General features: G+C 36.3%; 1 protein-coding gene across 1 annotated transcript in view; it reads left to right on the top strand.

The window, feature by feature from the left end:
- The window catches only part of LOC135694068 (uncharacterized), a 28,354-nt gene extending 8,741 nt beyond the window's left edge, over positions 1 to 19,613 (top strand). Inside the window, exons 9-24 of the mRNA XM_065212729.2 lie at positions 352 to 419; positions 1,150 to 1,250; positions 2,866 to 2,979; positions 4,665 to 4,762; positions 5,503 to 5,580; positions 6,341 to 6,475; positions 7,079 to 7,198; positions 8,162 to 8,213; positions 8,820 to 8,954; positions 10,361 to 10,517; positions 11,346 to 11,399; positions 11,540 to 11,593; positions 12,013 to 12,742; positions 13,117 to 13,541; positions 13,856 to 14,112; positions 14,800 to 19,613. Of these exons, the coding sequence (XP_065068801.2) occupies positions 352 to 419; positions 1,150 to 1,250; positions 2,866 to 2,979; positions 4,665 to 4,762; positions 5,503 to 5,580; positions 6,341 to 6,475; positions 7,079 to 7,198; positions 8,162 to 8,213; positions 8,820 to 8,954; positions 10,361 to 10,517; positions 11,346 to 11,399; positions 11,540 to 11,593; positions 12,013 to 12,742; positions 13,117 to 13,541; positions 13,856 to 14,112; positions 14,800 to 15,224 (3,003 nt within the window). The 3' untranslated portion in view covers positions 15,225 to 19,613. The remainder of the gene's footprint in view (positions 1 to 351; positions 420 to 1,149; positions 1,251 to 2,865; positions 2,980 to 4,664; positions 4,763 to 5,502; positions 5,581 to 6,340; positions 6,476 to 7,078; positions 7,199 to 8,161; positions 8,214 to 8,819; positions 8,955 to 10,360; positions 10,518 to 11,345; positions 11,400 to 11,539; positions 11,594 to 12,012; positions 12,743 to 13,116; positions 13,542 to 13,855; positions 14,113 to 14,799) is intronic.
- Positions 19,614 to 21,100: the final 1,487 nt, after the last annotated feature.

Raw genomic sequence — 21,100 nt, 5'->3', positions numbered from 1 at the left:
CTAATTTTTTTAAATAACTCACCAAATTATGAAATATCAGGTAATCACTGTTGGTCCGCGTTGCTTTTTTTGTAAATGATGTGAGTTTTTTTTGCCCATGCTCTGGCCATTCACCTTGAGTTGTTTGTCTTAATTCTAGATTGCTTATCTATTATTAACGGAATGCAGCTGTGAGCGATTTTTGCTAACTGTTGCGCGTAAGCTGTCCATTTGCAAGCGGAAAGATTTGAGCTCACCTATTCATGGTTGATAACCTTTTTATTTTGAATTAACCAATCAAACTGATATATTATCAATATTGCTTATTTATATTTTAAAGCATATATGTTTGCTTTTGTTTTCAATGTTCAGGCAAAGTTCTTCACCGATATGCCAAGTGAGACTGTGAGTAAAATACATCTCGTCGACTTGGCTGGAAGGTATTTTTTTGCTATCATACTATTTCATACTTTTGCTGTAAAGACTATCGTTATAAGTGTTTAGTCATTAACTGGACTAATTCTTTTTCAGCTATGGCAGCCTCTTTTTACCCATCAGCCTTATTTAAGAGAGTTATGGAATCCATTCCTAGTTTAAAGTTGTCTCTATTATTTGTCAGTAATCATTTCCGAAATGTTCCACCTTGATATACTGCTATGAGTTTTTACCAGCTAAGCATGATTGAACCTGCAAAGTTTTTAACAGAAGCAACTTGTCGATTGCTGATCACGATAAGTCCATATCAAGCTACCATACTGGCACTAATAACCACCAACCACTGTAGAACGACCCCACCCTCTTTTTAGAGAGGTGCCCTCCTCTGCTATCATTTATCTTCTAAGTTGCCAAAGTAAAAATTCGCGGCTTCACACGCGAAGGCTCATGCAAAATACAGCATGACGTCAAACATCACATTCTCACCAAACCAAAAATTCCGCTCTCCATAACTCACTCCCCATGCTTGTAACTAAAAGACCATATGAAATATTGAAAAAATGATAAGAAATTGAAGGAAACAAGATCGACATGGAGAATAGGAAGATATCAAAATGTGCATAACATTTCATTTATTCTTTCATTCTTTTCAAATTGTAGCATTCTTTGCTTGATATTCTAGTCCCGCATCTTGATCGTATTTATGTTTCTAATTATTTTCTGGAATGTTTACAGTGAGCGAGCGAATTCTACTGGTGCAACTGGGCAGCGCCTGAAAGAGGGTGCCAACATCAATAAATCCCTTGTGACCCTTGGAACTGTCATCTCGAACCTGGGTATGTTGACACAGATTTATGTATGATATATCTATTTTGCTTGGAGAATTTATACTGAAACTTACCCTTTCAGAAGTGACTGACTGAAATTCTTTGTGAATCTGCAAACTTGGATGTGGAGTACCAAAATTAGTATATTTTTAACGAAATTTTTGACTACAAAGACCATATCATAAAAGATTGCTTCGTGATACATGTCCGTACGTACACTGTTTTTTAGGCCTGCGTACTACATCATTCCCTTCCGAAAAAGTTTTGAGCCCTAACATTTTGATTATTTATTGAAGCCAGATTCAAACTACATGTAGTCGACAAGTATCAAAGTCCTTGTTTTGATTGTGGAACAGTTTGTGTGATCACTTATTTAATGATTTTGGATAAAAGTACACCATATGTTTTCAAAACGATGCTTCATGCATCTTTCGATAGCTGATCTTGGGAGAGCGAGAGATACAAATATTTTTATTCTAATCACCGTAATATGTCAACATGGAATGCATTGTATTCCCATACCGCAGCTGTATCTTTTCTGTGTGTCTTTTATAATGATAACAAATAATGGTTAACGTCCACCATCTCTATTTCTAATCATTTTGCCTTGAATTCACTCAACTGAAAATCATGTTTTCAAGACATAATAACTTCTAGCAAACAAATGAGAAGTTAAAAACAAGTAACGGAAATAACTAGAAGCCAAAGCCAGCCTCGCAGGCGCGCAAAGTTGATTGAAAAGTATTTCAGCGCGTGGGAAATCAATTACGTCGCAGATGACGTACTTTTTTCTTGTGCGGGAACCAATATGTTGCCAAATAAGAAACTGAATTTAATTATTGTATTACCGTATTTCCTCTATAACGCCGCAGCGTTTATTACAAACTCCAAATTTTGGATGTGGTGTTCAATAGAGGGCGGCGTTTATCAGAGGGCGGCGTTTTTTCCAAATGGTTTGCTGAAGGTGAGGCTTAGGCGTTCAATAGAGGGCGGCGTTTATTAGAGGGCGGCGTTTTTTCCAAATGGTTAGCTGAAGGTGAGGCTGAGGCGTTCAATAGGGGGCGGCGTTTATCATGGGCGGCATTCATTGGAGGAAATACGGTATCTAAAAGGGTAGATTTCGACTTTGCTGGACGACATGTAAATGTAAAATGGAGTTGAGGTAATGAACTATTTATATTTAATGGCATTGTTTTGGTTCATGTATTTCATTTAGGTAAGAAACGTCGAAAAGTACTACATCAGCTTTGAAAATGTTTTCTCTTCTTCTTTAAATCTTGATCAAGAGTCTTTTCATGAAGGATATCTTTACTAACATTAAGCCGTTTCTGCTGGTACTAGGGAAAATTCTCCGTGTTCATGTATATATTCAGCGGAAGCGAGGACGTATAAAATTGTATTTTCGATTATGCGCTTTTGCGGGCTTTTAGATTAAATATTAATGTGGACCTTGAGAGGGTTATATCTCTTTCATGTGCACGGGCAGTGGTAGACGACTGTGTAAGCGTCTCGTAGTGCCACAGGCAAAGACCTATGTATATAAAAGTTGTTAGATCTTGGTATGAGCAAACGCAAGTAATCTGTGGTAAATTACTAAACTTTTCCTTCGGATTTCTTAATATAGCTGAAGCATCTGGTGATCAAAAGAAAAAGCCATTCATACCCTACAGAGATTCAGTTCTGACTTGGCTGCTCAAGGACAGCTTAGGAGGAAATTCAAAGACTATCATGATAGCAGGTTTGAGACCTTAAATTCAAGTTATTCGTTGATATTTTTGTGAACTCAGTCAATTCGCGAATCAAATAGTTCTGTAGCAAATGCATCTTAATTCATACGTGAGGTTCATATGAATTTTGGCTTCATGTTTGGACATTTTAATCGACTGAAAACAAAGCGTATCCAGGAATATAAGCCACTGATGCCATTTAAACAAACAACTGTGGGGAACCGACGTCTTGAATCATATTTCAATCTGACCAATTCGATTGAAGCTGAAACCAGATTTTTAATCATTTCCTTAACGTTTTTTAGCATTCTTAAAAGCCTAACATGCAGCAATGGTTCATCAGATTTAGCTTGCATATGTTGTGCCATATTCGAACTTAGAAATTTCTCGTGATGTTTTACTAAGAGCATGCAGTATCGATTCCAGCAACATAAAATGTCATTTGTCAACCATATGCTATCGTTGCATATAATTTTCATGCTCCCTGCCTTATTGATGGAGATTCAAGTTTCGTAATTGATGGAGTTGGATGTTTATAGTATAGTCTTTTCCAATGCATGAAAATATTGCAGAAGAAACTATAATTTTTAAGCCACTCTATGAGTGAAGCAGCAAATTAAAGTGAAGTTGTCGCTCTCAATGACCTTTTTATCAAAAGTGAATTTCAGCAGTCACTTAGTTTCAATGTCATGAGAAACTAACAGGTTATTTTCTCTGTCAACTTATATTCAGAGCGGGAAACAGATTCTCTTTGAATAATGTATGAGGACGTTAGAAAAACATATAAGGATACAAGAATGGTCAATTGTCAGTTTGATTTTAAGTGTTTCATTGTGTTTAATTGCAATATGGAAAGTTGTTCGCTGTGATTAAAATTTTACCTTCTTTCCTCTTAGGAAAAAGAGGGTGGCTAACAAATTTTGCTAATTTTTAATAACCTTTGCATGTGCAGTAAGAAGTAACGTTAGGCGAGAAACATTCCATGGTCAAGCACTCAGAAATAAGTTGCAGGCTCCTTGAGATGTTTTGGATTTTTTATTAAAGAATACAGATTTGAATACAGAAGTCACTTTAGTCATTTTTTTGAAAATAGCAGCTTAGTTGAAAATAGCTGAAATATTACTCTCTAATTTGTCGTAAAGACTGCTTACCTTGTGTATGCGAGATAGCTTGCTATTTTAGAAACTGTATATGTTTCTTCTTTCATGCCATCCATGGTCAAATAACATTTGCTTCCATTAGCTCATGGTTTAGAACAGTGGCGTACACCTGGGGGGCGAGGGGGGGGGGCGACCGCCCCCAATACTTTAGAGGACAGTGGTCTTTTGTTCCAAAACAAAGGAAAATATGACGTCATATTATACAAACAATAGGCTTGCCCCCCAATATTTGACCAAGTGTCCGCCCCTGGCATGGAACATTTGCTTCCCTTGGCTTAAGGCCTAGAACATTTACTTCTGCCGACATACGTTGAGCACATCATAAGAATCCTGCTGGATTTCAAATTACTTTCGATGGGTCAAATGGCTCTCTTTGATACAGTTTGTCATCTTAAACCTGCAGTATCTGGAGTTTTAAACATTTACTTTGATTCTTTTCACCGCATTTACACTTTGATATCTGATTGCGAGGCGATAAGTTTTCATCTGCGCTACGCGTAGAAAAACCCAACTGACCGATAGTTATCTCTTTGCAGCCATCTCACCCGCTGATGTTAACTACTCAGAAACCTTGAGCACGCTTCGATATGCAAACAGGGCAAAGAACATCGTCAACAAGCCTACGGTTAACGAGGTGCCTTTATCCGTCAACTATGCTGAATTTTTTCAGATTAAGTTGATAAGCAATCCTACTTTGATGTTAGACATATGTACGTTGCAGAATTTGGAATTTGTATTGTGGTGTCAAGCCGGAGAGCCTGCTCTTCAGCGATCGAATCTTTTTCTGTATATTGCTAGGCCCTTTTTTATGAGTATGATTACCACTGGTCCTTGCAAATCGCATTTTAAGCAGTTAATTACTGTTATGATAGAAAAAAATGATAGAAACACAACTGTCATGATAAGTTTTCTGTTCAACAGCCCTCTAAAATTCTCTTTTTAAGGGATGATAGATCCTATCTGTTTTTGAAAATGTTAAGTTACTGTCACACCCATTTGGCTTGCCAATCGCAGTCTACAAATGCAGAATTTTTTCTATCACAGTTGAAGACAATTTTCTAACACTGCCATACCAACAGTTGTTGTGGTGTATAGATAAAACGATGAAATCTCTGTTTCAAGCAACATCAAGCAATTTTTCAGAAAAACCTACTGTTTCATTTCTGTTTGAATATTCTTTAGTTAGAATTGATGCAGTTTTTATCACCGCTGCACAAACAATAAAAGACTGCAGTAGAAATTTTTTGTTTGAAACGCTCCCAGTCCTTATTTGGTAATCTTTGATTGAAGACTTTAAATGCTATAGTAGCAAAAATATTAGAATAACATCCTTTATAATCTTTTATATGATATTATTTCCATTTTCTTTCAAAGGATCCAAATGTAAGATTAATCAGAGAGCTGAGAGAAGAAATTGAAAAACTTAGAACGATGTTGTCATCAACAAATCAGGTTAATATTTTGTAATTTGATTCACTTAGATCAATAATACCTTTCTTAGCATGCAATATGTTTTGTTTTTGTTTGATGACTAAATCTGATTCATCCCGACCCAAGAGTTTCCAGCACGACGCTGGCTTTCCCTTGTGTTATTTACCTCTTTCATAGTCAATATTTTTACCATACTCAAATACTCAATATTTTTAATATTGTTACCATACGCTCTAGCAAATGTGTTTTTTATTAGTCTTTAACAACTTTCTCAGTACTCAATGCAATGTCAAGCAGTTCATCAATATAAACCAAATATAGCTCAACTTGATATGATTAATTTTATTTTTGATTTTATTATATTCATTAAGTTTTTCTCGAACATCAAGTATCATACTTTTTTAGATACGATGTCATGATTTTTTTTTCTTTATTCCCCCCTCTCCCTATATTTAATTTTTCACTATTTGATATTTTTTAGATGATTTGCCATACTCTCTAACTTAATCTTGCTCGCGATGCCATCCTTCCCAATTATACCATACTTCTCACAATGTCATACCTCTCTATTATCGCGTTACATATTTAATAGAATAGAAAGCGATTTGTCATGTTTGTTCCCTTACAATTGACCCACAATCTTTCCGTGAAATTTTCAATTGAAATTCAGCCTTAAGGACTGATCTATGATTAGCATTCATTCATTATTGTGTCATCAATTATGCTCTTAAAATTCAAATAAAGATGTTCTTATAATTTCATTGATTCTTTTGTACGTAAGGGCCAGCCAGGAGCCAACCGTGTAAGTGTGGAGGAGACGAAGGTTGCTGAAAGGATACACGAAAATCAGGCAAAAGTTGAACAGTTGACAAGGGACTGGAACAACAAATGGAAAGAAACACAGAAAATCATGGAGGTAGGCCCGCCTTCAAAGTATTGAATTTTCTAAATAATCATATGATTAAAATCGATGTAGGAATCTAAATTAACAACGACCTGTAAATAGAAAATAGAGAGGAGGATCATCGCAAAGTGACGATGATCAATCCATTATTAATAACGTCTAACATGAAGAACCAAAAAGTTCAAAATTTATGGATTCTTATCTAAAATCTGTGATTATTCCCAAGTTGAACCATGCTGGCAGGAGTGATGCTAGATAAAGTTTTTCGAAGGGGGGGGGGGGGGTATAGTCTTTGGAGGTTGGTTGTCCGGTGCCAGGTTGATTAATCTATCTATAATAACCACCTAGTTTGCCAAGTAGGTAACAAATAATGCCGAGTCTGCCAAAGGCCAATTGATGACTGTTGGAGGTGTCACAACTCCACCCCCTTTCCACCAAATCTGTAGCACTGCCTCTCAAGCTGGAACGCAAGTGCTGTGTTTTTCAGACCGTACCAACTTCTCTACAGTGGTCCAAATAGTTTTTTACTGGTCACACGCTGCTTGATGTGCGACTGACTGTGTTACCAGATGAGACCAGACCAGAAGCTCATGAATTTTACTATTGTTTCCACAGGAACGAGCACTGGCTTTTAGGAGAGAAGGTCTTGGTGTGAAAATGGAGTCTGAGCTGCCACATTTAGTTTGCGTTGATGATGACATTCTTAGCACAGGTGTGACGCTTTATCACTTGAGGGTAAGTCCAAGCTGCATTTTTATTTCCACATGATTTTCCCCTTTGTTTCTCGAATGCGTATTCAAGTTTTAAAATTTGAGAACGTTTACTATACAGATAGTATATGCGCGAGTACCTAAATATAATTACTGCATCAGCTCTAGGGTCACTTGTAATAGATTCGTAGCATAAAAGCACATTGCAACAACAGCAACAATAACAACAACAGCAGCAGCAAAAATATGGTTTTATAGAGTATAAGAGTAATGTGTTGCAAGTTGTTGGGTCTTTATCGTAATTGCTTTTTGAATATATCGGCATTATTATCCGCTTTGAGTTTACCTGTGCGTTCATTAGTGTCCCTTCCTACAAATCGGCATAGGAAAGGCTTGCGAAGCAGTTGAATTCTTATTCAAACAAGTGTTGAAATTTAAAGAAAATGTTTTCATGTTGGTTTCTCAGCTCGTATTCCTGTTGCATTCTATTCCTATAATCAATATAAGCTCTGTTCTTCATATCTTATAGAACATAAACATAATACATGTAACCTATCTTCATTAGCCTATAAATCAGTTATACGGTAGCTTTACATATTATAAGATGCTGAAGGAAACTGACGTTTATTAAAGTAATTCCGAGAAAGTCGAACTTGGTAGCATTTATCCTTTAACCTTAGGTAGCATTTATTCTTTAACTATGTTTTCAACCACATGAAACCAATCAACTCTGAATGTCTGTACGCTTTGCAAGTCTCCATCTAAGTGGTGAAAACAACTTATTGAACTTGACATCGTATTTGGCAGACCTAGCTATCAATATAATGTCTTTGCATTGTTTTATGCATTGTTCGTTGGTCCTGCCATTCTGCAGCTGCTGGCACTTTTTGTCTAGCCCCACCTTTCGTCATTCTTTTTTGTAAAGTTTCTTCAATAACTCGTTAATATAAGTTATCCAAAATAAGTATTGTAAATATCATTGTTTTAGGATGGTAGAACACACGTTGGTGGAGAAAGTGCAACGGTAAAACAAGATATAGGTAAAACTATTGTTGAATTATCAAGGTTCAATAAAGTAAATTTTGTAAGCTAAAGTTAGGTCTTTGATGGTCTCAAAACCAGGAAAGCAGGAAAAGCGGGAAAGCGGGAAAGCGGGAAAGCGGGAAAGCCGGTCACGCGGTTGACGTCCGTTCGCATGGTAAATGAAAAAAAGGAAATGAAATTGCTATGCCCGAACCCGGCCTTTTTCCCTTTTTTTGAAGATTCCTTTCACAGGGAAGAATAAGTTTCTTGACTCTTGTTTTTTCCTGTTTTGAGCGATAACTTGGTTTTTTCTCAACCATCATCATATTTCACTCGCTTGCTTTACAAAAGCTAGTATTCGGAATTGACTGAAACGATTTGTTTTAGTGGAATGAATTCTTGTGGGACTTGACAGCTGCAGGAAATATTGTTGGGATCAAATTGGTTATTTGCTGTATTTGACCAATAATATTCTGGCATTCATCTCGTACAGCTACGTAACACACGCGAGATACACGCCCTCCAGTATCTAACAGATAATGCTCCTTTAGTGACACTCTAAGATGCTTTAAACACTCTTTCTGTATGTAATATCTAGTAAAATTAAAAAAATGCTGTTTTAGTCTTGCATGGGCCTGGGATAGAACCACAACATTGCATACTGGAAAGTATTGAGGGGAACGTTACACTACAGCCCATTGCTGACCAATGCTTCATAAACGGATCCAAAGTCAAAAAGCAAACCAGACTAAGCCAAGGTATATTTAATCTTACCTTTTTGGAATTGTTTTACTATTTCTACTTATTCATGCCTTCTTTTGCCAGTAGCTCTTAATTCTATTATTTTAAATTTCTCGTTTTAAATTTAATTTATTTGCAAGTCATTATCTTTACTTAGACGTCGAATAGAGAGAAAGAGAGAGACCTATGAGTCATATACTGGAATAGTCATACAGTAGATCATATAACTAAGACTTAACAGACTACATACTGTATGTGGATTGAAAGAGGGGATGATGTGCGTGAGTGGCACGGCTTCGGGCTTGGATCTTAAAAGGTGGTTGGGTAGCTCAGTTGGTATAGCTAACGAGGTACAAAGCCGCTGATCGCAGGCGCGAGTCCTGCCCTGGCCGGGTCACCCGCGCACATTTTCTCTCAACCTGTTTCCAAAATCCTGTTCTCCTACCAGTTTGGATTACTCCCACTTCATCGAAAGGAAAACATCAGGATTTAAGATACAGCGGTAGTTTTTAACAAGTTAGAAGAAAAGAAGCATCTCCAACCTGTTAACAGGGGAATATTGTATCCCTATTCCCTTAATCCCTTCTCACATCAAATAGTGCAAAAAAGCCTGTCTAATGAGAATCTTAGGGGGCCCTCAGGAGTTGCTCTAAGCCCAACCTTTGTCGGTTATGCCACTGCTAGGGAGCCTCCTCGAAATTGAGAACATCAAATGCAATTAAGAGCCTATTTCCGAGCTTGTTGTGCAACGCGAGTCCTGGGACTCTCTTAAGCAAACTGCGTCTGCTTTAGCTAGTGCTTGGCACACAGTAGCTAGTTTCAAGCCAAAAACTAGAAGTAGAAGGTTCGTTATTGGAGCATTTGAGGACAATATTTTCAATACCCCAAAGCAAACACTCAAAATCAATGTGTTTCTTAAAACTTTCGTTACTGCTTTGATGCAGCTTTAAGAAAGGTTTTCTGGCCAAGATCTCGTTACTCCAACGCTCGATACTTTTTCCAAACTGTCTAGCAAGAGCCACCAACGAAGACATCTCCAAACCATCAAACAACTTGCTGAGCCTGTATCCCAAATATTTTTACAGAGGACTTGGAATCAGAGCTACGGGCATTTGCTAACGAGTTTCGCGTGGAAATAAAAGAGAAATGGACAGCAGTAGACTTGGTTGATTTGACGTTGGAAAGTCGAGTCATTTCCACAAGTCTACAAAGCCCTGTTTTCTTCTTGCCACAATTCCTGTCACTTTGGCCGCCACTGAGAAATCTTTTTCGAATCTCAAATTGATTGTCTTGAAAAAATTTCATTGTGAAAGGGCACCCAAGCAAAATATTCCTATGGGCCCCAAACTGTTCCGTTACGCCACTGCTCCTTAGTATTGATAAGTGTTAGTGAAAGTTTTGATGCGCTGAAATGATTTTGTAGGAGCTGTGGTCCTTCTTGGTAAGACAAACATGTTCAGATTCAACCATCCAGCAGAGGCTGCGAAGCTACGGCAAAAATATGCATCTGTAGAGAACCTCGCTTCGATTGTACCTTCAAAGGAACTGGAGGCTCGATCATATCTTTTTTACAATGCAGGGTAGGCTATTTATTTTTTGCTAAACTTCCAGGTATGAATTTAGTGATTTTCAACTGTCTGTCGAAGTGATAAAATTTTAATTAAACTACAAGCATAAAATTTTGAATAGTTATTTGCCAGCTACGCATCTATGGCCCCAAGCTTACGTAAGGGATTGATGACAAAGAATTTGGAATGTTGTACGTTCTTCTATCTTTTATTCTTTGTGGTCCATTATACTTTACTGTCCTGCAAGACGTAAGTACCAACCCATACCATTGAATATGGCGATTCTAGCGACCAGAAGACCTATTCGTCTGTGAAAATTGACTGGGTTCGCTGTTCAGCTTATCCATATAATCAACTTCTATTTTCCACTTTATCTCTACGTGCAATTAAACCCAGAAATGCTGGCACTTTCTTACTGTATTGAAGATCACAGTTGACCCGCCTGTAACAGATTGCTAGTTGTCGTATAGCCAGAGCTAGAGCAGGACTGTTTGAACTATTTTGCTTTTCTGAGTTTTCTTCTTGTAAAGGATTAAACTATTTTGCCGATCTGTTTATGTGCTCATACTTTCCATGTAGCAAAATAAGCTGTAATCTGTTGAAAAACAAAGTCTGCGTTGGTCTTATATAAGAAATCTCCATGGCAACGTTCTACCACAGTGGTGTGATGCTATCCGCAAGTCATGTTTTCCTCTGCAAATTTTCCATATAGGCAAAATAATGAATTGGCGTAAATATTAGCAGGTCGAGCAAAGTGTTCACTGCAAAAGCAATATTTAGGCTAGCAATTTCAGAGAAAAAGCCACACACTGCTACTATTTAAATGCCTTTCACTTGTAGGCTAGAAATGGAAAGGAGGCACAGAGAAGAAGCAAAAATTTTAGAGGAGAAGAGGTATTTTCAGTTTATTTATGATTTGTCAGGCCTTATCTTGCAATTTTAATCGTCTTATTTTGCTTCTTATTTTTAGAGGTCAGCTTCGTGTAATTTTTAAATTGATATCGTGATAATGATTAATTCATGTTTGTCTCTAGGAAAGAATTGGAGAAGAAGAACGAAGAAGACGTCCTAAAGCTCGAGGAAGCAAGGTTAGTCGTACAAGTCGTTTTTTAATAGAATATACATTGTATTGAATGTTACTGTTTCTTGATGTATCGTAATGCTGAGCGTAACAAAGGTACAGCAAATTTGTCAGTGTGTTGAAGTGAAGCACTTATCTTTGCGTTTGATTATTTAGACCTCCTGGTATTATACAAAGGCTTCAGCCTGCTAAATTTATCTTACACATATAATATGAAAATTTACTATGCTTTGAGCAAGATCAGCCAAACAGGGCCTCCGAGAAAATTTGGAGGTCCGGGGACAAAAGCGGAGAAAGAAGGTTCAGTATGTCATATTCTGTATCTGCCCTCAATAGTTTTTCCATGAATAAAAATCTCAATTTAGGCTTGCTTATTTGTAAATTTTTATCTTTGAGTTTGTGTATGCCAAGAATCGTCTTTCATAGGAAAGAAATAGAAAAATTAAAGACGGAGAAAATTGCCGAAGAAGAGAGAATACAGAATGAAGTTCAGGAAACACAGAAGCATCTCGAGGAGCAAAAATGCAACTTACAGAAGATCAAAGAAGAACAAGAAAAAACAAGAGAAAATGCATTGAGGGAACTTGAGGAGTTGAAAAAGAGAATAAAACAGGAGCAGGAAGAAGAAAAAGAGAAATTGGAACATGAAATGAGGAAATTGCTAGAACTTAAAGAGATGCATCAGAAGTCTGTGCTAGATAAGGAGATGGAACTAATGAAAGAGAAGGAAGAATTATCCAAGAAATGGGAAAACGAAAAGGTTCAGATTGATGAACAGCGTAAAGAAGTATTGAGGCTGCAGGATGAATTTGACAGCTATCGGGAGGAGCTTAGAAAGAATGGTGGAAAGAAGGAAGACACTGTGCAGGCACCAGAACAGCCGGTTGGTATTTGTGGTACAGAGAAATTAAGGACTGATGAATTACGAAACTTATTGGATGTTCTTGAAAGGGAGTTTGAAGACGAGGTGAAGAATGCCCATATTCAGATAATGCAAGCTAAAGAGGCAGTTAAATCAGCCGAAATGGATACTCTTCAGGGCAAAAGAGGTCTCAGTGAAGGAAAGACTGAACTACAGACGCAGTGGAAGAAGCTGGAGAATGTTCAGTTATTGCATCGGAATAAACAAGCAGAGCTTCAAAAAAGAATCAAAGAGGTGCGGGCATGTCTTTTTCACTCAATCTTATTTGGTTCGAACAAGAATATATGGGGCTGAGTTATGACACCATTAAATTTTTTTCTAAGAAAATTTTGGATTCAGTTTTTATGAAGTAAAAAGGACATTATAAGTGATGTAAAAAAATATGTCAGTTTCGGAATTTGTTGAATTATCGCTAGATGAGCACAGGCTCCTTCCATATTAAGATTATAAAATTTTATCTTAGTTCTAATGATCCTTTGTATCCTTCGTATGTATCTGCAACCTATTTCTTATTGCGCCCGTCTCAATTGATTGGATTTTAGGTTTTCCTGGCACACTTTTGGAAATTAGCTTGCCTTTTTCGACATCTTCATTTGAAACTCTTTTAGGTGAGAGAAGAGCTCAGTAAAGCTGAAGAAGCCGAGGAAGAAGAGCTAGTGGAGCAAGGAAAAAGTATAATGGAGAGAAAGAAGAAAAGAAGGAAAGTGGAAGAGGCTACCCAAAAACTTTTAGAGATGGAATCGCAGTTTAGTAAAATTGATGCACAACTAGTTGAGAGTAAGGATTTGATTGAATGGCAACATCGCGAAGAAGTCAGAGAGCTGACAGAACAGAGAAAAATCTTGATGGAGTTACTAAGCAAACATCAAGTTGCCTTGCTAAAAGCATCGCAGATGGTGACTGAGACGAAAACAAAGCTAGAAAGTCATTTGCAAAGTGAAAAGATACTTGTTGACCCAATCAAACAGAATATTGCTAAGTACGAGCAAGAACTTGAGCCTGTGCTTGCATTAGAGGAGCAGGTTAATCGAAAGTACGTTTAACACATTGTACTCTACAAATTGGTTAGCTCTTATCTTCAAATTTCAGGCAATTCATGTTGTCTTAATTTTGTTTTATTCTCAAATTGTAACTAAATAACGCCCATAAACAGGTTCAAAAACTTCAACATGCCTCATACAGTCTTGTGCCTCCTCAATGTCGACCTCCTTCGTTTGTTTTAAGCTCCATTGTCTTTACGTCATCATAAAATTTACAAGGTATAGTCTAATAGGAGAGTTGGTATCCCTTCACTTCCATGGCTTCATATCATTGAAATAATATGTCGTTACAAACTTTTTTTCGTAGATGCGATAATATAGACAAAGAGATGAAAGAAAGAAAAAAGGTTCTTTATAAACAACGAAAGAGAATCAACCTGTTGGAGAAGCAGCTAGCCCAATCTTCAGGGCCTGAGCAGAAGCAAGGGCTGAATGATGAGGAGCTGGAAGATTATGAAAACGATAGGCAAGCTGAGTGGGATTTGGTTCGCCGGGAGAAGAAGTTGCTCGCTGATATGGAAGAAAAGTTCCGGCAAGCACAAGAACAGGCAGAGCTACAAATCGGTAAGCTCCATACCTTGTAATTGTGGTATCATGGAGTATTGCTGGGGGTTTAGGGGTAGTATCACTTTGTGTTCAAAAAACCTGTTGTGTTAAGCTGTGATGCATGATTCGACTCTGGGTCGGTTGTATATAGCACGCCAGCGGCACACATTAAATGCAAATAAAACTCTGCGATCAGCATGAACTGGATATCCGAAATTCATTTCATGTCAAAGAAAGACACAATGCTTTACCTCACACCTTTTGTTGTTGCCAATCTCTACTATCCTCTTGAGAGCCCACAAATGACTTTATTTTCCTGTCATTTTTTATATAGCTTTTGCTTTATAAGGTCGTTTCTTATATCTTTCAATGATAACTTAATATTTTTCCCGTTGTTGCATTGCATTTCATCTTTGTTTGAGACTCTGAGATAGTCAATATGTGCTCACTTAAGTTTTTTTAAGGCTGCTGCTGGTTTAACACAATTTGAAATGGATTGAAAAAAGAACACCATAAAATATCTTCTCACCTTTGTTAAAATTTAGCCATTGGTTCTGTATAACAGCATGTAGATTTTTAATCATAATGACAAATTCTGTTTACATAAATTAGTTTGTTTAATTTTAGGCCAGTCTAGAATTCCAAATGCATAACAGTGAACTTTTGATAGAATTGTGTTGGATGTAGATCTGTTTATTGTTTTAGGAGATGCGTGCCAAAACTTGGACAGGAAAAAGATGCAAGTCACAATGTCATTGAACACTGAAAAGAAGAAATTAGAAGAACTTGTAAGTGTGCACCGGGAAACCACGGTTTTTATTGAGGCGGAGTTAGAGGCTCGAGCAAGCATGCTAGAACGGGTGAAAGAAAAGGTAGTTAACGATAAGAAAGAGCTTGCGAAACTGGATATGAAGAAGCAGGCATCTGCCGAAAAAGCGGCTGAAGAGCTCTTTGCCATGGTAGAAATGCTTGAAAAGGACTTAAGTGAAAAAGGTAAGAAAGAAGAATTAGCGAAAATTCGAGATCACAGGAAAAAACTACAGGATCTTGATAGGCAGCTGCGTCTTGCAGAAAAACGCGAGAAATTCGCGAGCAAAGAGGGCGATGACGCAAATTGTATCATACTTTAGAATGCAATGAATGAGGGAACGTATCTCGTTTAAATATTTTCAATTTGGTATGTAAATTATACTTTTTTTATTAGAAAATTCTTAACCGTTCAGGGATGAAATGCAAGTTTAATAGATTACTTTTGTGCCACAAAAAATAAAGATATCAAAGAGCTTGTAAACTGGAGCCAGCCCGTAGAAGATGGACTTTTGAATGGAAACGCCGGTCATTCTTGCTTTATCAACTGGATTCAGCTATACTTTTGTGGATTTTATGAATTGAAATTCCATCTTCCAAACGTTCCTGTTTGAACTGAATCAGACGAAGAATAGCCATTCTCTCTAATAGAATTAGTCAGTTGGCAAGTTTTTTGAATTTAAACAGCGAATTTCGGCGTATTAAGGGCTTTGTTGCAAAAATGTTAATGATGTCTAAGTGAATTTCCAACAATGTGACACAGTTTTATTCTTTTATCACAAAACAGTTTGACGAAGAGATTTCTACAAATTTTTCAAGTCAAAATTTTTCATGGCAGAAAATTTATAGATTGCTCCTTACAAATGCCTAACTTTGTGTTACCGGTAGAATGTTGGAAGTTATACTGAGGATAGATTTAGCAAGTGACAGAGTACTCAAGTGAAAGAAGTTTTAGACCTTATCTGATTTAGACAAAGGGTTTTTTCACTCCTTTCAATTTTAGTGTATAATGAAGTCGTCAGAGCTCTTCTGATGACTTCAAATCAATAACTAGATTTAATTGTGTCCAGTAAACTATTTTAGTCATTGAATCTGGTTTAGGGGGAAATACAGATATATTGTCACAACGTAGATAGTGTTAGTTTAAATGCATGCAGTATTGTAGTATGGTACTGGTTGCCTACTTACATCTAGTTTACAATCGTTTAATATACAATGAAGATTATTTTGCTAACGTATTGTCAAGCAAGGTTTTAAGAAAAGAGCCAATTTTCATTACTTTCAGGCATGTTTCCGGGGCTGTCTTTGTTTCTTTCATAAAATTTTGCCTCTGATATTTTGTTGCGGTACTGAAATAGTTTTGATCTTTAGAAGTGAAGCAACTGGTAACCTTTAGAGATGACGCCCTTTAGGACCCAGTCCTTTTGAGTGTTGTGTTGAATCTGTTCGTCTACTCTTTAACATGATGGTGAAAAATTGTGACGAATGGTACAATACCTTTCGGATGTTAGCACGTGAAAACCTTAAAATGAGAGTCCCTGCCGTTTATTGTTCATTACTTTTGTGTTGTTCGTATCATTGCTGTTAGTTTGTTTTTTGGTGTGTGTAAATTTGCTTCTGTGCGGCGTGATAAGGTTGCATGTACCAGATACAAAGTTGATAACAATTTCTAAATCTCCAAAATTATACCAGTAACTTTAATCAGTTCACGAACAATCCAGAGGTTTCACAACAGCTACGTTTTTAATTATTAGTCCACTTTCAGTGAGTGTCACCATTTTGGTACAATTCAATAATTTGGGTGCCTATACTTTAAAAGAAAAAAGAGATGTATAAGAAATTTAAAGCCCAAAGATTACAGAGAAAATTTATAGATTTTTTCGTTTTTGTAAAGATGATTTGAATTCATTTCCAATTCAATACCAATTTTGATAGCATTTAATTACGTGTCCTTTATTTCATTCACGTTCTACGCTATAAGGAAAATAACCTTTATGAGCCATTTGCTTCGGCTACTCATTGTGCTTTTTCCTTTCACTTTTCTATGTTTTGAAAACCCATTTTTTTCAAAAGCATTTTAAGATTGATTATTTGTGAGATATACGTCGTAACAATATCATCATCACTTTGCAATCATGTATCAAACGAATGTGGATAATCATGTAAATAACGAAGAAAAAATATTTCAATAATCAATATACGGTAAATTCTAGATAGTCATAGCTAGATCGTCATATCTCTTGGATAATTTATTTCGAATGGAATTTTAGAATGGCTTAAAAATTGATAGTAAAGTTACTGGTTTTTATTAGCGTCTTATTACAACAACCCTTTTCTGTCTCTGCTTGGCCATTAAGAGGAAATTGCCTCCATTTTACAGTTTTCCTAGCGCCCTAAAAGTCTCCTCATATCTCTCCAAAGTATGCATTTTATGACGTTACCCCCTACACTGTGATGAATAATATTCAGGGGATCCATTACTGTTGAGTAATTTAGCCATTAAATTAGCCATATGATTTGATCCATATCAATAAGATACTTTGTTTAGTACGTGATTTTGACTTCATTTGCCATATCGTGTACCTTTAAACAGCCATTTGGACTACTGACATTTTTAATGGCATAACCTTAATACCCCTAAAGAAAATGGTGCGTTCCGTAAAGTGGTTATGCATCATAAACGATTATTATGTCACTGCCCAAATTACAATATACTGCATTTCGTAGGATATACTGTATGGGAAACAAATTGAAGTTTAGAGACACATCATCTTCAGTTTCTCTGCCAGAGCTCATAATTCAATGATATGCTAAACCCTGATTTCTCATGCAATTCTAAACTTCATAACTTGTTTTTACCAACTACCTAACCCTATTTATTAAAAGTACACGTTACTGCACATGAATTTGCTTGTTTAGGAGCCTTGTGAGTGATGTTTGACGTAAGGGGTGTTTCAATAAGTAGAAAGATTTATCAATTTCTTGCATAGATAACTTTGTTTATCCTCTATTTAATAGATTATTTATTTACATTAATACAAATTGCCACAAATCGGAAGTGATGAAAGTAGCATTGAGTTTGTTTAGTTAATACCTTGAAATGACAGATCTAAGAAAAATTTGTTCAATTTTTGCGTGTTCACTTGTAATGGTTTCGAGATAAATTGTTGCTACTACTCCAATCCACCAGTAGTTACTTCACTAAGGCTTATTATGTGCAGAGATCTTGCTCCTGGCTTTGACTTAAACCAAATGTGAACTGCTTTCCGTTCAATAAAGATATATGTAGATTTAGCCAGCAACTGATACAAATTTTTGATGTTTAAAACAGGACGATTCTCCTTAATAGCTCTGAGTAACACCTTAATGCGACACACAATAGGTTTTCTAGCCCAAATCTGATTCGTTAGTGTAAACCAATCATCGTACGTGATTTCGCTTTGTAAACTGTCAATCAGACAACTGACGCAGAAACGTCAGGCCAATAATTATTTGGTTTCTTCCAAAATAATCATTTCGGGCCTCGCATGCCACCCAATTCAGTTTGGGACCAGTGGAAAAAATCTGATGTTTTCTGCACAACAGAACAAAAATTACATGAACTTTCTGTCATATATATAAATCATAACTATTACATCAATCAATAAAGCATTAAATCCACTCTGATAATAAGTTTTTAAAGTTTTATTAAAACATCTACTCAAAGTAATAAAGTGGCGATAGAAATTATGAAATAGTCACGTGATGCAAAAGCTTAATAGCAATTTTGGCTGTGAAACTCGGGAGTTTTATGGTTGCATAACCTTGCTTTCTGTGAAGCAATCTGTTTGTTTTCTTTTATTTTTTCTTCAGGTTGTCTGAAATCTCTATTTTGTAAATCATCCCATCGCATTCTAGTGAGCATGCTATTAGATAGCAATTATATAAGTTATGGACGCGTTTTAATATGAACAACAGTAAAGCTATTAGAATTCAAAAGCACTATTTAGCTATTAATTTTTAATGCTTCGCAAAACTTTTAATCAAAGCAATAATTTTCTCAAGTTATTAAAATTGATGCCGCTTGCATAAGAACTTCGAGAAATACACCTTATATTTACCTAGAAATCCTTGCTTTATTGTTCATTAGAATAAACATGATTTCTTCCCAAGTTTAATGTAATGGGATGGTAAGGAAATTTTATCAATAAACATTTAATTTGCAATTTCCTTCTCTATACAGCAAAATGTAAACTTTTTGCCGTCGATTCTTGCACATTATTAGCTTTTGTTGTCGCATGCTTTTCTGTAATAGTGGTTAGAAGAACTGCCACAGCAAGCTAACTTCCAGATGTTTTTATTGAGAATATAGCAACCATATGATAATACTAACCAACCATGTGTAATCCATTCTAGGGCTATACTCTGTTTAATCAAGATACTACAGAACAGTAATTTTACTGCTGGAGAAAAAAACCAATAGCCCTGGAATTGCCGAATACTTTAAATCAGTCTAATTCTGGACATTTGGCACATCAGTTTGTCCACATTCCCTGAAAGAACCATTACAGGCTTCCCAGCTCCATTTTTGCATCAACAGAAGATTTAGATCAGAGATATTTCTTTCTGCGATCTTGACTTTTGATTTCGTTATCAATTTGTATTTATCCTCGTGCTTACGAAATTGCTCCTAGCAAAAGTTTTGTAATTTCAACATCACTACGGATATTAATCTTACAAGTAAATGATCTTTGAGATTCCCTTTATTTTCTATTGTAACTTTTACTTTTACAACAATGCAATAGGTGCTATAAAATCACCAATATAATTGTTAATAACAATTATGAAGTATTTTACATGTTGACTAGGCCAGTCAAACAATTTGCAGCTATATTTGAAGGATCTGCCACCTTAGAGTTGAGAAAGAAAAGATGAACAAAACTCTTACAAAAGTGTAAATTAAAAATTTAAAATCAATATTTCTAGGTTCTGTAATTTTCCAAATTTTAAGTTAACCACCTAAAAAGCTGACCCCGAAAATCCGATAAAATCCGATATCTTGAGAGGATCATGCTTTTCAACACTTGCAGTGCATAAATAAGATAGGAGGACCAGACGGAATATAGTGCGGTGATTGGATGATCAGAAATTGATCTCACGTGACTCAAGCATGTAGAGAAGAAAAGACTAATTTTGAAGGTGTGTATTTATAGCTGCAGTACAACAAAGTATTCTAGTAACAGGTGATCTTTTTGTCAAAGTTGATTGTCAAATATTGACTTTTATCGATGGCCTGTCTGCGCGAGGAGATAATTGATTTAGGATTTTGGTAAAGGAATACACCCAGCCTAATGACATTGCACACGATGTTGGTCACTGTCAAGAATTCATCCTGACAAATTCGTCCGTAGCCTTCGAGGTACATTGTCTCCTTTTTCCTTGAGAAAATTGATCAGTTTAGTTCATGTCCTTAGTTTTGGAAAGCAACTTGATTTGAGTTTTTTACTTATTTGAAGACTTGGTGAGTTTCAATTTCATTTTGGTGCATTTACTATCTAAAATGAAGCGAAACGCATGTGATGTAAACGATAGATATTTTGGTAGTCTGTCCAAGCTTTAAGAGTATTTAGATGATAGGAGAAATTTTTGAGCCTTACGTGCCATCGTTAACGGTCAAAAGCGCTTTGAAGAAAGCGATAACCGTTTGCCTGCTGAGTTTATGGGAATAATACTGAAGGTGGAGAGGATAACATTGATAAGTAATGAACAATCAGATCTACAGGCTCTGATCAAGGGTCTAACTGAAAGCCCCTGCAGAAAGTTGACGAAGAGAAGAGGGCTCTTCTTAGATTCTCCTCAACATCATTATTTTGAGAAAATTCAAATTCACCAAAGTTAAGATTGTATTAATTTACAGTAAGAATTTCTACTTAAAGACTCAAACTTTTCAAAAAAATTACTAAAATTTTTATGTTTGATTTTTCTTAGGGAAAGATTTTTGTCATCAGAAAATCCTAGAGAGCTGAAGACCTGAAGGCAATGTTTGCAACACAAGAAGGTGATAGTTTCCCACCATTTGCAAATCCCAACAGCCGTTCACTGAATACTCCACAGTACGCATAGTTTGATCATTATATTCGTAAGATAAAGAAATTGATTGATCTACGTCTAAAGCAAGGATTTTTTAAAGCAACAGAAATGCGAAGAAGGGCTTGCACCT

The sequence above is a fragment of the Rhopilema esculentum genome, chromosome 10, assembly GCF_057945365.1.
Source record: "Rhopilema esculentum isolate cy_ngs chromosome 10, ASM5794536v1, whole genome shotgun sequence".
Taxonomy (NCBI): Eukaryota; Metazoa; Cnidaria; class Scyphozoa; order Rhizostomeae; family Rhizostomatidae; genus Rhopilema; species Rhopilema esculentum.
This window is presented reverse-complemented; position numbering and strand designations above follow the sequence as displayed.